Source organism: Urocitellus parryii, chromosome 7 (assembly GCF_045843805.1).
Source record: "Urocitellus parryii isolate mUroPar1 chromosome 7, mUroPar1.hap1, whole genome shotgun sequence".
NCBI lineage: Eukaryota > Metazoa > Chordata > Mammalia > Rodentia > Sciuridae > Urocitellus > Urocitellus parryii.
In genome coordinates, this window is record NC_135537.1 from 2651757 (window position 1) to 2669773 (window position 18017).

General features: G+C 60.3%; 1 protein-coding gene across 1 annotated transcript in view; it reads left to right on the plus strand.

The window, feature by feature from the left end:
• Positions 1–18017, plus strand: part of LOC113192821 (maestro heat-like repeat family member 5) — a 62960-nt gene that overhangs the window by 29975 nt on the left and 14968 nt on the right. Inside the window, exons 17-18 of the mRNA XM_077800917.1 lie at positions 7662–7821; positions 9090–9271. Coding sequence (XP_077657043.1) covers positions 7662–7821; positions 9090–9271 — 342 coding nt within the window. The remainder of the gene's footprint in view (positions 1–7661; positions 7822–9089; positions 9272–18017) is intronic.

Below are 18017 nucleotides of genomic sequence, written 5' to 3' on the forward strand. Positions count from 1 at the left end.
GTACCAAGTCATACCCCCGCAGTACTTCTTTGTTTATAGGGTCCTGCTGAGTCACATCTTTAATACTACTTAGCACCCACATGGCCAGGCTGGTGGGTGCTGTTCATCCTCTCCTGGTGTTTGTTTTCACTCCCGGGATTACATGATGGAGCTGGACATCTTTCCGTTTCCTTTCGGCCACTTGGTTTCTCTTTGGGGATGTGCCTGCCCATGTGCTGTGCACTCTTCTGTCGTGCGGCCCCTCCTGCCCTGGAGATGTCCAGGCATCCCTGTGCAATCTGGACACCAGCCCTCTCTTGACTGGCTGTTGGAAGCCCCTTTCCCCAGGGGCAGCTCACCCATCGCCCGACTGTTGCTCTCGTGGAAGTGCTTACTTAGATCAGTGATTATTTTGACTATCTAGTAAGGCCTATGTGGATGGATGAACCCATCAGCCACACGAAAACTAGGGTCTGGGTCACATCCGACTTTTAAAGACAGGGACACAACCACCAGTGGATTCCAGCCCCTGCTCACCTGCTTGAAGAGCTGTCCTTCTGGGCCTGGGTTATGGTGCAGTGGTAGAGTGTTTGCCTCGCAGGAGTGAGGCCCTGGATTCGATCCTCAGAGCCACATAACAATAAGTAAAAATAAAGATCTTGGGTCCATCTACAACTTAAAAATATATTAGGGGTTGGGGTTGGGGTTGTGGCTCAACCGTAGAGCGCTTGCCTAGCACAGGCGAGGCCCTGGGTTCCATCCTCAGCACCACAGGTAAATAGATAAAGGTATTGTGTCCAACTACAGCTAAAAAATAAATATCAAGAAGAAAAAGAGCCATCCTTCCTTTGCAGAGTCTTATTGCATAAACATTCCTCAAAGGATTCTGTTGTTTCTCTAATTTCATATGAATTCACTTTTTGTTTTCACATAAAGGGTGTCAGGCGGGCCACTCTTTGGAGACTTTCTGGCTTGCCTGACATTAACCTGCTGTGGTAGAGCCCCGCGGTCCAGTGATGAGCTTCCTCTAACACTGATGCGGCCGTCAGTAGTGCTCACGCTCTGCCCCGTGCTCTGACTTTTAACGCTCCCCATTCTTCAGCACCAACCCCTCTCTTGTGAACAACATTCGTAGCCAGTCTCCGTCTGTGGTTGGAGTGCTGGTCCATTTCCATGTAGTAGAACTGTCAACGTTTGGTGTGAAGTTTACCGTCTTTTCTCTTTCCACACCAAGAAACCAAACTTCAAAAATCCTCAAATGAATTGAGCCACTCTCTGTTTTAATGCCTTTGCTGTTTATTTTACTGCCCTGTTATTTGAAATCTCACACGTTGATAGGACTCAGAGCTGCTGAGTCCTATTTTATTTATTTATTTTTGAGAACCAAGGATTGAACTCAGGGCACTCGACCCCTGAGCCACATCCCCAGCCCTATTCTGTATTTTATTTAGAGACAGAGTCTCACTGAGTTGCTTCACATCTCACTTTTGCTGAGTCTGGCTTTGAACTTTCCATCCTCTGCCTCAGCCTCCTGAGCTGCTGGGAAGACAGGTATGTGCCACTGCGCCCAGCTTAAATAATTTTTTAGTTGTTGATGGACCTTTATTTATTTTTATTTATTTATATGTTGCTGAGACTCCAAGCCAGGGCCTCGCACATGTGGGGAAGTGCCCTGCCGAGCCCCAGCCCTGCCCCAAGCTGCTGACCTCTCACTACCTTCTTTACCCTTCGCTCCTTGTTGGAACCCAAGCCATCTGTCCCCAGGCTGAGGCACGTCCTGTAGTTTGAGTCTGTCACGAGCAAGTACTCTCGGTTTTTGTCTGAGAATGTCCTATTTCACCCTCAGTCCTAAAGGATGTCGTTGCTAGGTGCAGAATCCCAGGTGGGCAGTGACAGGGGTCTCCCCTGACCCCTGGCTTTAGTTACCATGGTCAAACACAGTCCAAACAGAGTGAATGGGATGTTCCAGAGATAAACAATCTGAAGTTTTAAATAGGGCATGGTTCTGTGAGGTGTGATGAAGCTCACACTCTCTCCCGGGCCAGAGTGTGAGCCCTCCCCGTGTCCAGAGCTGTACACACTGTCTGCCACAAGTCCCTCAGCAGCCACCCGGGTATCACGGGACTGTTGCTGGATCACACTGCTGGGCTCGGCGGCCCTCATGCAGCAGCCTAGCGTGTGGCGTCCTGCTGCCACCTCCACCGCCTCTCCTGGGCTCAGCACGTAGACCTTGTGCACCGCACAGCCTTGCAAAGATGGCTTAGATGGAAAGAGACCACACTCACGTACCCAGGGTACTGATAAAATTGTCTATTTATTAGTCATCGTGCCCAGGTTACAAACCACACTTTTCGATAGGTATGTAGACATGTAGATGGTGTAGCAAGAAGCACAGTCTACACAGGACTCAGAGCTGCTTTGGTTTCGGGCGTCCACTGGGGGTCTTAGAATGTAGCCCTGGGGGACTGCACTGTTTCTTTCGGCCCAGCAAGGTCGCGTCCTTCTGTTCCCGCCATTGCTGCGGTTGGGAAGCCGGATCTGACTGGCTCCTCCGAAGGTGCCGGGGTCTCGTCTTTCCGAGGTGCCCTGGTTCTGCCTTCTTCTGGGTCGAGCGTGGTATTGCCTTGTGTCTCACGGGTTCTCCTTCACCCACGGTGATCTGAGGTTAAGTTCTCCCACTGAAGGCTTGGTTTCAGACCTGGTGTTCTTTAATTCTAAGGCTTCGACTTGGTTCTGTCTGTGACCTGCTCAGAGTCTGCCCCCCAGACTCCTGTCTGCTGCACATGCCCTTAAGCTGCCCCTCATTTCTGTTCATAGTGAAGGCTTGCCCACAGCCCAGGTCTGGCCAGTCCAGCGTCCTAGCTGTTGTCAGGTCACCTTTCTTACTCAGCTTTTTGTCACTGTGACCAAAGTACCCAAGAAGGAGAAGGAGGTGTCTATTTGGGCTCTGGTTTCAGAGGTGAAGTCCATGCTCAGGGCCCAGGGTGGGACAGGGGGCGTCAGGATGGAAGGGTGCGACGCAGAGCAGCTGCTTTGTTGGTGGCAACCAGGAAACAAAAAAAAGGCAAAGGAAAGGTGAGACCTTCAAGGGCACCCCACCACCACCTCCTCCACAGCCCACCTCCTCCCGCCACCCACCAGCCTCCGTTACCATCCAATGAGGTCATTAAACTAGGGTGGACTGATGAGGTCAGAGCTCTCACATCCAATTATCCACCCCTGTGGATTCCTGCGTTCACATGAGACTTTTGGGGGGTGCCTCATATCTAAACCACTACATTCCACCCCAGCCCCCAACAGCTCAGTCCACCTCACAAAGCAAAGTGCATTTAGTCCATCTCCGGGAGTCCCTATATAGTCCCTGTAGAGCCGTACTAGTTCTAGCACTGCCTCAAAGTCCAATTCCAAAGTCTCCTCTGAGACTCAAAGCAAACTCTTGGCTGTGAGCCCCTGTAACATCCGATACCTAACGGCATAGAGTGAGCATTCCCATTTCAAAGGGAGGAACGGGGGCAGAGGGACAGGGGAGGGGCCAAAGCAGGACCTTAGCCCAGCGAGGCGGACATTTCGGTCTCTCCTCTTGCAGCCTCTGGGGCTCACGGTGAGGAGACGAGGTTCCAGAGGGCCTGGGTAGCTGCCCTCCTTGGGCCTCTCTTTCAGCCCAGCTCTCTCTGCAGCCAGCAGGTTCACTCGGGAGACATTCCATGTTACTGGCATCTCTTCATTTCTGGGGTCTTCAAGTCTCAGCTTCACCCTCGCAGCTTTATGCGTCACCCCCTCGGGGGCAGCCTGCAAGACTGACCCAGGCCCTCCTTTGAAATCTCAGTGGACGCTTTCTTGACCCTCTACCTGCACCATCCCGCTTTCCTGAAGAACCAGCGCCACATGGATGATGCCCAGGTCACTTCCAGCTGAAGTAGCAGCTGGGACCTGTGGGGTCGAGTGGCAGTGGTCTCTGAATGCCTGGGTGCTGAGCCTGGTGAGACAACTTCCTAGGCCCCCTATGCGAGCAGGGTACCCCAAAATCTCTTCTCAAGGAATTTTCCCTTCTACATCCTGAGTCAGTAATGTGTATGGTCATGCAAATTCCTGAGGCTCTTTCCTATTGTCTCTGTACAAAGTCCTTAGTGTCTCCTGGGTGGCTCTGATCTCTTTAACAACCATGCCTTCCTTTCCCCTGTTTTCTGGTCACACTGCAAGTGTTTGAAGTCCTTCAGCTCTACTTTCTGCTCTTGATCTTACAGCAAACCTGGCTAAAGGCTGCCGGTAACACCAATGTCACCACCTTAGTGCTGTGTGGTCTGGAAATTTCCTCCACCAGATTAATTAGTCTGCCACCGTTAAATTCAGCTCAATTTGGCAAAATGTAGCCAAATTCTTTGCCTGGCGATAACATGAGTGGCCGCTAGTTCAATTTCCAGTAGATCCCTTGCTCTTCTCTGAAATCTCCTGAGCGTCATCTGTCTCCATTCCTCTCAGTATTCTGGTCTCCCGAGCTCTCACCAGAATTGCCCATGAGTCTCTGCTTACAGCATCCTAGGGGTCCCATGCCCTCATCTCTGAACTTTTCCAACTCCTCCAGCAAACCATTTCCAAAGGCTTCTGAACCAGATGGTCAAGTTAGTCCCAGCCACAGCCCTACTGCTCAGTACCAATTTATATCAGTCAGCTTTTTGTCATGGGGACCCAAACACCTGACAAGAGCGACTTAGAGGAGGATAAGTCTATTTTTGGTCATTGTTCCAGGGGTTCGGTCCATGTCAGCCGAGGCCGTCGCTCTGAGCCCACATGAGGGAAGGGAGGGTGAAGGGGTGCTGCTCCACTCACGGTGGCCAGGAAGGAGACATGGGTGGGTACAGGACGACAGGGAAGATGCCCCCTTCCAAGACTCGCCCCCAGTTACCCACCTCCTCCAGCCACGACCCACCTGCCAACAATCACTACCCTTTAGTCCATTCAAATTGGGAAGATGATTAGATACAGCTCTCCCCATCCCATCACTCCACTTCCAAGTATTCCTGTATAACCACAGGAAGTTTCCAGGGACATTCCTTCTCCAAACCGTGACAATCGCATCTGTCCTTGCTCTATGCCACCCATGCAGTCTTGCTTCCTCCTGGGTCTGGCTATCTTTGACAGCCGGCTAGATGTTCATCTGGGGGAAATGTTATAGGAATGATTCACCTAAGGACAGGACACTCCAGCTAAAGACCACTTTCAGCCAACTCCAGGACTCCAGACCCCGGGCCCCAGGCGATTCACACTGGTGGATGTCCACCGGCTTCCCACCACCAGTTCAGCATCACAGGGGATGGCGGAAGGCCACCTGCTCCACCAGCCCACCTCTGGGCTCCAGTCTCTGCCCTCCATCCCGCAAGGCTGGCAAAGGCCCTACCTTTCCAGAATTGCGACACGTCCCCAGGGCCTCGGTGGCTCCTGGGGTCCCTGCATCCTGAGGTCTTCAGACACTCCAAGCGGCCTGGCACTCCTTTGCAGTTCCATCATCTCTGGTGCTTTTAGGACCCTGGATTTTAACTCCCCAGGCTTTTTAGCGGTTTTCAAGGGAGGCGCTGACTCGAGTAGTCTGGCAGACCATTCCTGGGGGACCCGAGCCTCCCGCTCTTTTCTGTTTCTTTAATACCAGGGATTGAACCTAGGGGTGCTTAGCCACTGAACCATGTCCCAGATCTTTTTATTTTTTATTTTGAAACAGGGCCTTGCTAAGCTGCTGAGACTGTCCCCCAACTTGCAATCCTCCTGCCTCAGCCTCCCAAGCCATTGGGATGATAGGCATGCACCACTGTGCCCAGCTCATTCCTTTTTAAAAAACAGATTTAATAAGATGTGACCCATAGGCTATGGCAGTAGCTCGGTGGTAGAGTGCTTGCCTAATATGCATGAGTCCTGGTCCTGGGTTCAACCCCAGTACTACACACACACACACACACACACACACACACACACACCACAAATAAAATTCACATACTAAAGGATTCGCCCATTTAAAGTATACAGTTCGATGGTTTGGGCATGACATCATGAATTACTTTAACTTTGGTAATTATGTGTGCCATAGAATTTTCCATTTAACCACTCTTAAGGGTCCAGCTCAGGGCATTGGTCATATCTGCAGGGCTGCGCAGCTGCCACCACTGTCTGATCCCACAGAATCACTCCAGGCAGAATCCCTGGACCCATCCAAGAGTAGCCCCCAGGTGCCTCCCTCTGTGCCGCAGAGGCCCCCAGCCTCCTGGCACGAGGGGGCCTCTGAGCCCCTGGGAATTCCACAGAGATGGAGTGCACGTCTCCTCTGGGGTCCTGGGGCTTCATCCTCCTGACACCTGTCAGAGCCTCTCTCCGTCTGTGGCTGCACGTGTCCTCTGTGGTGATGGGCACGTGCTCTCCCCTTTGGGCCATTGTGATCACTACTGCCATCAGCCTTGGCCTGCGTCCTCGGGCTCTGCATCCACAGACCCACCGTCCTCTTCCAGAAACACTGCCTCTGCCCTGCGCCTGTGCAGACTTCTCCAGAGTCCCTGGAGGGTGCAGTGGATAATATTTGCGCAGTATCCCACTGCAGTCGGGCCGCGCAGGCCGGAGGCGGAGTGCTCAGAGGGTCCTGCTCAGAGGGTCCTGCTCTGCCGCTTTGCAGGAGGGACTTGAGTACTGACTGTATCCGAGGCAGGTCTGGTGGCCCCTCCCTGCAGGAGCCAGGGGGAGCTGTGTGATCAAGTCCTCTGAACCACCCGGCGCAGCCCTGGTGGTGGTGTGGCTGGCACACGGCAGTCCTGGGGACTTCCCAAGCTGCCGCGGTGGCTTCCACGGTGCTGTACCAGCAGCAGGAGGGCGCCCAGCGCTGCCCGTCCTCGCCAGCACTCATTACGCTCCATTTCCTGGACGGTGGCCATCCCAGTGGGTGTGGCGCGACGTGCGGTGGTTTCCGAGTGCATTTGCTGGTGGCTGATGATGAGCGTCCAAGTGCTCCTCAGCCCTTCGGCGTCCATCTGTGCTGGGTGGCTGGTGTTTGTGCCGTGGCTCGCAGCTCCAGTGAAACCTGTGGCTTCAGGGAAGCCCTCCCTCAGGCCAGCAGCAACCTCGTGCTGCCGAGTCCAGGGGTCAGCCTCTGTCCCCACGCACAAGGGCTGTCAGCAGAATTTGGCTTGGCCAGTCATGCTCCGCTCCGGGAGCCCTTGTTCTCCTGGCTCTGGGAGCCGGCTGCCTGGCTCACTGTCGGCCCTGGTCACTCCACTGGCCACTCCGTCCCTGGCCGCTCCACTCCTGTGTGCTCTCCTCTGCTGGCTCCTGCCTCATCCTGGCTTCCTCTCCCGGGCTTCAGGGTGACTCTCAGACTTCACCTTCAGTGGCCACCGCTGTTCCCAGGGCTTTTCATGACCTCTAAATGCTGACACTGCCCAGCACTCACACCCAGCCCCAGTCTGTCCCGAGCACATGCTGGCAGCCCCCAAATGCAACATGCTTGGCCAGGGTACGCCTTCTCTCCAGGCTTCAAGGTCCCCATCTGCAACGGGCAGGAGAACATCGCATGCACTGAAAGCTTTGCACACCGCTCAGGTCCACCCCACCTTCATCCGGGGCATGCGGGCCCTGGCCACGGTGGCCTCCCGGCAGAGCTGGGCAGGCCCCAGTTGCCACACAGCCCTCATGGCCCTCTCTGCCCACAGCCATGCCTTCCGCCTGTGGAGGGCCCTGGGAGCTGAGCAGCCCGTGAGCCGCCTGGTGCTGGCCATGCTGCTGGCCTGGCTGCAGGAGCGGCCCCTGCCCACCAGAGCAAGCAACAGCAACCCCAACCCCAAGGAGAAGGATTACCTGCGCTCGCTGGCCGTGAGTCCGCAACCCCAGCCCCTGGCTTCAGGAGCGGACAGTCAGGACCATGGCACAGGGTGGTGGGGAGCTCCACAGCCTGGCTGCAGGAGGGCCCAGGCCTGCCCTGGAGGTAGAGGGCCTCCCTCTGGGGCAGCCCCAGTCCAGGGGCTGACCCCACAGACCTGGGTCTCAGGCCCAGCTCTTCTTACTGCCCAGGGCTCTGGCCCCAGCAGGGAATCAGAGCCGAGCGTCCCCCCTGCAGGGTTGGCCAGGGGGTTCCATCTGTGTGTGCCGGGACTGCTTATGTGCAGGGCCACCTTGGAGGGGGCTGCGGGGAAGAGTGTGGAGACACCAGGCTCTTCAGCCACACTGGGGCTCTGGGGACCACGGATTCTGGAGGGATCTCAGAGGCTGCCTCCTGTCGGAGCCCTCCGCTCTCCCTGTAAGCCGGGCCCTGCTGGCATACCCCAGGGGCAGGGCACTCACTCCCTAAGGCAGCCACACCTGCCCCCTTGGCTGGACTCTGGCAAGGCAGCCGCCATGTCCTGGAACTTTCCAGACAGGGTCCCAGCCCCAGAAGCCCTGTGAGCAGAAGCCGAGAGCACACAGCTGCCCCTTCCTACCCAGGCACCCCTAGATGAGCAGCTGCTGCCCCAGGGGTGTGATGAACAGGCAGCTGGAGGGAGACCACCCATGCCTGGCACTCACCAGCCCCCCGAGCCCACCAGCCCCAGGCTGATGCCAGCCCCCAGCAGAGTAGCACCCCTGTCAGGAGCTGCAGAGCAGCCACCCTGCATCCTGTGTGTACATCCCCTGCCCACCCCATGCCACTTCTGCTCAGGACCACCCCTAGCCCAGAACTCAACGCCCCTGCCTTGGGGCCTGGGGCCTGCTGTCACAGACTCTGCCTTCAAGGGCATTTGATTCCCCAGCTTTCACACATTAGGCCCCTGCTGTGTGCAGAGTTGGTGCTGAGAACACAGTGCAGGAGCTCACCTCCGGGGCCAGACCCCCCCCCCCCGATATAGTGCCAAGTGCAGAGAGCAGGTGGCGTAGTCGAGGCGGGATAGAGGGCAGCCTGGCATGGTGGGGCCTGCAGGCTGGGTGGCAGCATCCCAGGCGATGGCAGGGAGGAGGCTGAGGAGCTCCAGTGTGTGGAACAGCAGGGGGACCAGCACGGCAGCGCCTGCCCGAGAGCGCCAGAGAAGTGGGCCAGGCTGAAGCACACAGTGGCGGGGCCAGCGGGAGGGACATCATCAGGAGCTTGGGCCCTCCTGTCCCAACAGGCCATGAACACACTCCTGGAGCTACAGTTCGCACGGGAGTTCAAGAAGGCCGTGCGGGAGGCCTACCCACAGCTGCTGCTGGCCCTCCTCACCCAGGTCCACTACACCCTGGAGCTGAACCTGGTCACTGAGCCTCAGCGTGGGCAGCAGGCCCAGGAGGCAGCCATGCCCAGTCCCCAGAGGTAAGAGCTCCAAGCACCTCGCTGGCCTGTGCAGTGGCCACAGAGGGCCTGAGAGACAGGGGAGAGTGTCTGGACTGAGGAACTAGGTGCCACACACCCAGAGGCTTAAAACTGCGGAATGTGTCACAGCTGTCAGGGAGCTGTCACAGTTCCCAAGGCCGGAGTCCAAAACCAAGGTGGCTCGGGGCCACGCTCCTCTGAAACTGGGAGGAAACACCCCCGAGCAGGGCAAGCAGAGGTGTGTGGAGGGCCAGGGCCAGGCAGGCCATGGAGTGCTGCTGCCTGGGCCTCCCTCTGCAGCAGCTCATATTTCCGAGAAGCGAGCCTTGAACACCACCAGTCTTTCATTTGTTTGTATTATGAGGTGCTTCACGCAATTTGTCAGCTCTAACAGCCCTCCCCCAGGCACGTCACTGAAAAAACTGTCACTCTTCCCGTATTGCCTCTGGGTTAGAATGTGCGTGAAGTTCCTTTTTTACTCTGATCAACAAGCAAAATGCATGAATCTCCCCTAATAAGCTAATAAAACAATATCGTCCCAGAGCGTGGAGGGCTGTGGGAAGGGCTGGTGAACTGCCAGCCGCCAGCCTCCTCTCCCACTGCCACCCGCCCACCCCTCACCTGCCACCTCCTCCTCTCCCACTGCCACCCGCCCACCCCTCACCTGCCACCTCCTCAACCACCCTCTGTAAACAGCGCCGCCTACAGCCCTCCCTCCTCAGCACCCTCCCCATCCAGCACTGGGGTCTCTGGCTCACTTCCTGGTTTCCTGTTTGCATACCAAAACTGGGAGGTCCTGGAGGGCACGGGTGCCTGTCACTCTCAGATACCTGTACTCGGGGCTCCCCTGGCCAGGGGCTCCTGTCTCACCCAGGACTCCCCAAACACCAGGGACACCTGTCTCACCCAGGGCTCCCCAAACACCAGGGACACCTGTCTCACCCAGGGCTCCTCATACACCAGGGGCACCTGTCTCACCCAGGGCTCCCCATACACCAGGGGCACCTGTCTCACCCACTCCCCATACACCAGGGGCACCTGTCTCACCCACTCCCCATACACCAGGGGCACCTGTCTCACCCAGGGCTCCCCATACACCAGGGGGCACCTGTCTCACCCAGGGCTCCCCCATACACCAGGGGCACCTGTCTCACCCAGGGCTCCCCATACACCAGGGGCTCCTGTCTCACCCGGGGCTCTCCATACACCAGGGACACCTGTCTCACCCACTCCCCATACACCAGGGGCACCTGTCTCACCTGGGGCTCCCCATACACCAGGGGCACCTGTCTCACCCACTCCCCATACACCAGGGGCACCTGTCTCACCCACTCCCCATACACCAGGGGCACCTGTCTCACCCGGGGCTCTCCATACACCAGGGACACCTGTCTCACCCACTCCCCATACACCAGGGGCACCTGTCTCACCTGGGGCTCCCCATACACCAGGGGCACCTGTCTCACCCAGGGCTCCCCCATACACCAGGGGCTCCTGTCTCACCCACTCCCCATACACCAGGGGCACCTGTCTCACCCAGGGCTCCCCATACACCAGGGGGCACCTGTCTCACCCAGGGCTCCCCATACACCAGGGGCTCCTGTCTCACCCGGGGCTCCCCATACACCAGGGGCACCTGTCTCACCCACTCCCCATACACCAGGGGCACCTGTCTCACCCACTCCCCATACACCAGGGGCACCTGTCTCACCCAGGGCTCCCCATACACCAGGGGCACCTGTCTCACCCACTCCCCATACACCAGGGGCACCTGTCTCACCCAGGGCTCCCCATACACCAGGGGCACCTGTCTCACCCACTCCCCATACACCAGGGGCACCTGTCTCACCCACTCCCCATACACCAGGGGCACCTGTCTCACCCACTCCCCATACACCAGGGGCACCTGTCTCACCCAGGGCTCCCCATACACCAGGGGCACCTGTCTCACCCACTCCCCATACACCAGGGGCACCTGTCTCACCCACTCCCCATACACCAGGGGCACCTGTCTCACCCACTCCCCATACACCAGGGGCACCTGTCTCACCCAGGGCTCCCCATACACCAGGGGGCACCTGTCTCACCCAGGGCTCCCCATACACCAGGGGCACCTGTCTCACCCACTCCCCATACACCAGGGGCACCTGTCTCACCTGGGGCTCCCCATACACCAGGGGCACCTGTCTCACCCAGGGCTCCCCATACACCAGGGGCACCTGTCTCACCCACTCCCCATACACCAGGGGCACCTGTCTCACCCACTCCCCATACACCAGGGGCACCTGTCTCACCCACTCCCCATACACCAGGGGCACCTGTCTCACCCAGGGCTCCCCATACACCAGGGGGCACCTGTCTCACCCAGGGCTCCCCATACACCAGGGGCACCTGTCTCACCCACTCCCCATACACCAGGGGCACCTGTCTCACCTGGGGCTCCCCATACACCAGGGGCACCTGTCTCACCCAGGGCTCCCCATACACCAGGGGCACCTGTCTCACCCACTCCCCATACACCAGGGGCACCTGTCTCACCCACTCCCCATACACCAGGGGCACCTGTCTCACCCACTCCCCATACACCAGGGGCACCTGTCTCACCCACTCCCCATACACCAGGGACACCTGTCTCACCCACTCCCCATACACCAGGGGCACCTGTCTCACCCACTCCCCATACACCAGGGGCACCTGTCTCACCCAGGGCTCCCCATACACCAGGGGCACCTGTCTCACCAGGGCTCCCCATACACCAGGGGCACCTGTCTCACCCACTCCCCATACACCAGGGGCACCTGTCTCATCCACTCCCCATACACCAGGGGCACCTGTCTCACCCACTCCCCATACACCAGGGGCACCTGTCTCACCCACTCCCCATACACCAGGGGCACCTGTCTCATCCACTCCCCATACACCAGGGGCACCTGTCTCACCCACTCCCCATACACCAGGGGCACCTGTCTCACCTGGGGCTCCCCATACACCAGGGACACCTGTCTCACCCAGGGCTCCCCATACACCAGGGGGCACCTGTCTCACCCAGGGCTCCCCATACACCAGGGGCACCTGTCTCACCCACTCCCCATACACCAGGGGCACCTGTCTCACCTGGGGCTCCCCATACACCAGGGGCACCTGTCTCACCCAGGGCTCCCCATACACCAGGGGCACCTGTCTCACCCACTCCCCATACACCAGGGGCACCTGTCTCACCCACTCCCCATACACCAGGGGCACCTGTCTCACCCACTCCCATACACCAGGGGCACCTGTCTCACCTGGGGCTCCCCATACACCAGGGACACCTGTCTCACCCAGGGCTCCCCATACACCAGGGGGCACCTGTCTCACCCAGGGCTCCCCATACACCAGGGGCACCTGTCTCACCCACTCCCCATACACCAGGGGCACCTGTCTCACCTGGGGCTCCCCATACACCAGGGGCACCTGTCTCACCCAGGGCTCCCCATACACCAGGGGCACCTGTCTCACCCACTCCCCATACACCAGGGGCACCTGTCTCACCCACTCCCCATACACCAGGGGCACCTGTCTCACCCACTCCCCATACACCAGGGGCACTTGTCTCACCTGGGGCTCCCCATACACCAGGGGCACCTGTCTCATCCACTCCCCATACACCAGGGGCACCTGTCTCACCCAGGGCTCCCCATACACCAGGGGCACCTGTCTCACCCAGGGCTCCCCATACACCAGGGGCACCTGTCTCACCCAGGGCTCCCCATACACCAGGGGCACCTGTCTCACCCAAGGCTCCCCCATACACCAGGGGCACCTGTCTCACCCACTCCCCATACACCAGGGGCACCTGTCTCACCCAGGGCTCCCCCATACACCAGGGGCACCTGTCTCACCCGGGGCTCCCCATACACCAGGGGCACCTGTCTCACCCACTCCCCATACACCAGGGGCACCTGTCTCACCCACTCCCCATACACCAGGGGCACCTGTCTCACCCACTCCCCATACACCAGGGGCACCTGTCTCACCCAGGGCTCCCCATACACCAGGGGCACCTGTCTCACCCACTCCCCATACACCAGGGGCACCTGTCTCACCCAGGGCTCCCCATACACCAGGGACACCTGTCTCACCCAGGGCTCCCCATACACCAGGGGCACCTGTCTCACCCAGGGCTCCCCATGGCCAGGGGCACCTGTCTCACCCGGGGCTCCCCATACACCTGGGGCACCTGTCTCACCCAGGGCTCCCCATACACCAGGGGCACCTGTCTCACCCACTCCCCATACACCAGGGGCACCTGTCTCACCCAGGGCTCCCCATACACCAGGGGCACCTGTCTCACCCAGGGCTCCCCATACACCAGGGGCACCTGTCTCACCCAAGGCTCCCCCATACACCAGGGGCACCTGTCTCACCCACTCCCCATACACCAGGGGCACCTGTCTCACACAGGGCTCCCCCATACACCAGGGGCACCTGTCTCACCCAGGCTCCCCTGGCCAGGGGCACCTGTCTCACCCAGGCTCCCCATACACCAGGGGCTCCTGTCTCACCCACTCCCCATACACCAGGGGCACCTGTCTCACCCAGGGCTCCCCCATACACCAGGGGCACCTGTCTCACCCAGGGCTCCCCTGGCCAGGGGCACCTGTCTCACCCAGGGCTCCCCATACACCAGGGGCACCTGTCTCACCTGGGCTCCCCATACACCAGGGGCACCTGTCTCACCCACTCCCCATACACCAGGGGCACCTGTCTCACCCAGGGCTCCCCCATACACCAGGGGCACCTGTCTCACCCACTCCCCATACACCAGGGGCACCTGTCTCACCCAGGGCTCCCCATACACCAGGGGCACTTGTCTCACCTTGGGCTCCCCATACACCAGGGGCACCTGTCTCACCTGGGGCTCCCCATACACCAGGGGCACCTGTCTCACCCAGGGCTCCCCCATACACCCGGGGCACCTGTCTCACCCACTCCCCATACACCAGGGGCACCTGTCTCACCCAGGGCTCCCCATACACCAGGGGCACCTGTCTCACCCAGGGCTCCCCATACACCCCACTCCCCATACACCAGGGGCACCTGTCTCACCCAGGGCTCCCCATGGCCAGGGGCACCTGTCTCACCCGGGGCTCCCCATACACCTGGGGCACCTGTCTCACCCACTCCCCATACACCAGGGGCACCTGTCTCACCTGGGGCTCCCCATACACCAGGGGCACCTGTCTCACCCACTCCCCATACACCAGGGGCACCTGTCTCACCCGGGGCTCCCCATACACCTGGGGCACCTGTCTCACCCACTCCCCATACACCAGGGGCACCTGTCTCACCCAGGGCTCCCCATACACCTGGGGCACCTGTCTCACCCACTCCCCATACACCAGGGGCACCTGTCTCACCTGGGCTCCCCATACACCAGGGGCACCTGTCTCACCCAGGGCTCCCCATACACCAGGGGCACCTGTCTCACCCAGGGCTCCCCATACACCAGGGGCTCCTGTCTCACCCACTCCCCATACACCAGGGGCACCTGTCTCACCCAGGGCTCCCCCATACACCCAGGGGGCACCTGTCTCACCCAGGGCTCCCCTGGCCAGGGGCACCTGTCTCACCCAGGGCTCCCCATACACCAGGGGCTCCTGTCTCACCCACTCCCCATACACCAGGGGCACCTGTCTCACCCAGGGCTCCCCCATACACCAGGGGCACCTGTCTCACCCAGGGCTCCCCTGGCCAGGGGCACCTGTCTCACCCAAGGCTCCCCCATACACCAGGGGCACCTGTCTCACCCAGGGCTCCCCCATACACCAGGGGCACCTGTCTCACCCACTCCCCATACACCAGGGGCACCTGTCTCACCCAGGGCTCCCCATACACCAGGGGCACCTGTCTCACCCACTCCCCATACACCAGGGGCACCTGTCTCACCCACTCCCCATACACCAGGGGCACTTGTCTCACCTGGGGCTCCCCATACACCAGGGGCACCTGTCTCACCCACTCCCCATACACCAGGGGCACCTGTCTCACCCAGGGCTCCCCATACACCAGGGGCACCTGTCTCACCCACTCCCCATACACCAGGGACACCTGTCTCACCCACTCCCCATACACCAGGGGCACCTGTCTCACCCACTCCCCATACACCAGGGGCACCTGTCTCACCCACTCCCCATACACCAGGGGCACCTGTCTCACCCACTCCCCATACACCAGGGGCACCTGTCTCACCTGGGGCTCCCCATACACCAGGGGCACCTGTCTCACCCAGGGCTCCCCATACACCAGGGGCACCTGTCTCACCTGGGGCTCCCCATACACCAGGGGCACCTGTCTCACCCGGGGCTCTCCATACACCAGGGACACCTGTCTCACCCACTCCCCATACACCAGGGGCACCTGTCTCACCTGGGGCTCCCCATACACCAGGGGCACCTGTCTCACCCAGGGCTCCCCCATACACCAGGGGCTCCTGTCTCACCCACTCCCCCATACACCAGGGGCTCCTGTCTCACCCAGGGCTCCCCATACACCAGGGGCACCTGTCTCACCCAGGGCTCCCCATACACCAGGGCACCTGTCTCACCCACTCCCCATACACCAGGGGCACCTGTCTCACCCACTCCCCATACACCAGGGGCACCTGTCTCACCCAGGGCTCCCCATACACCAGGGGCACCTGTCTCACCCACTCCCCATACACCAGGGGCACCTGTCTCACCCACTCCCCATACACCAGGGGCACCTGTCTCACCTGGGGCTCCTCATACACCAGGGGCACCTGTCTCACCCAGGGCTCCCCCATACACCAGGGGCACCTGTCTCACCCAGGGCTCCCCCATACACCAGGGGCACCTGTCTCACCCAGGGCTCCCCATACACCAGGGCACCTGTCTCACCCAGGGCTCCCCATACACCAGGGGGCACCTGTCTCACCCACTCCCCATACACCAGGGGCACCTGTCTCACCCAGGGCTCCCCATACACCAGGGGCACCTGTCTCACCCACTCCCCATACACCAGGGGCACCTGTCTCACCCACTCCCCATACACCAGGGGCACCTGTCTCACCCACTCCCCATACACCAGGGGCACTTGTCTCACCTGGGGCTCCCCATACACCAGGGGCACCTGTCTCATCCACTCCCCATACACCAGGGGCACCTGTCTCACCCACTCCCCATACACCAGGGGCACCTGTCTCACCCAGGGCTCCCCATACACCAGGGGCACCTGTCTCACCACTCCCCATACACCAGGGGCACCTGTCTCATCCACTCCCCATACACCAGGGGCACCTGTCTCACCCACTCCCCATACACCAGGGGCACCTGTCTCACCCACTCCCCATACACCAGGGGCACCTGTCTCACCCACTCCCCATACACCAGGGCACCTGTCTCACCCACTCCCCATACACCAGGGGCACCTGTCTCACCTGGGGCTCCCCATACACCAGGGACACCTGTCTCACCCAGGGCTCCCCATACACCAGGGGGCACCTGTCTCACCCAGGGCTCCCCATACACCAGGGGCACCTGTCTCACCCACTCCCCATACACCAGGGGCACCTGTCTCACCTGGGGCTCCCCATACACCAGGGGCACCTGTCTCACCCAGGGCTCCCCATACACCAGGGGCACCTGTCTCACCCACTCCCCATACACCAGGGGCACCTGTCTCACCCACTCCCCATACACCAGGGGCACCTGTCTCACCCACTCCCATACACCAGGGGCACTTGTCTCACCTGGGGCTCCCCATACACCAGGGGCACCTGTCTCATCCACTCCCCATACACCAGGGGCACCTGTCTCACCCAGGCTCCCCATACACCAGGGGCACCTGTCTCACCCAGGGCTCCCCATACACCAGGGGCACCTGTCTCACCCAGGGCTCCCCATACACCAGGGGCACCTGTCTCACCCAAGGCTCCCCCATACACCAGGGGCACCTGTCTCACCCACTCCCCATACACCAGGGGCACCTGTCTCACCCAGGGCTCCCCCATACACCAGGGGCACCTGTCTCACCCACTCCCCATACACCAGGGGCACCTGTCTCACCCACTCCCCATACACCAGGGGCACCTGTCTCACCCAGGGCTCCCCATACACCAGGGGCACCTGTCTCACCCAGGGCTCCCCATACACCAGGGGCACCTGTCTCACCCACTCCCCATACACCAGGGGCACCTGTCTCACCCAGGGCTCCCCATGGCCAGGGGCACCTGTCTCACCCGGGCTCCCCATACACCTGGGGCACCTGTCTCACCCAGGGCTCCCCATACACCAGGGGCACCTGTCTCACCCACTCCCCATACACCAGGGGCACCTGTCTCACCCAGGGCTCCCCATACACCAGGGGCACCTGTCTCACCCAGGGCTCCCCATACACCAGGGGCACCTGTCTCACCCAAGGCTCCCCCATACACCAGGGGCACCTGTCTCACCACTCCCCATACACCAGGGGCACCTGTCTCACCCAGGGCTCCCCCATACACCAGGGGCACCTGTCTCACCCAGGGCTCCCCTGGCCAGGGGCACCTGTCTCACCCAGGGCTCCCCATACACCAGGGGCTCCTGTCTCACCCACTCCCCATACACCAGGGGCACCTGTCTCACCCAGGGCTCCCCCATACACCAGGGGCACCTGTCTCACCCAGGGCTCCCCTGGCCAGGGGCACCTGTCTCACCCAGGGCTCCCCATACACCAGGGGCACCTGTCTCACCTGGGGCTCCCATAC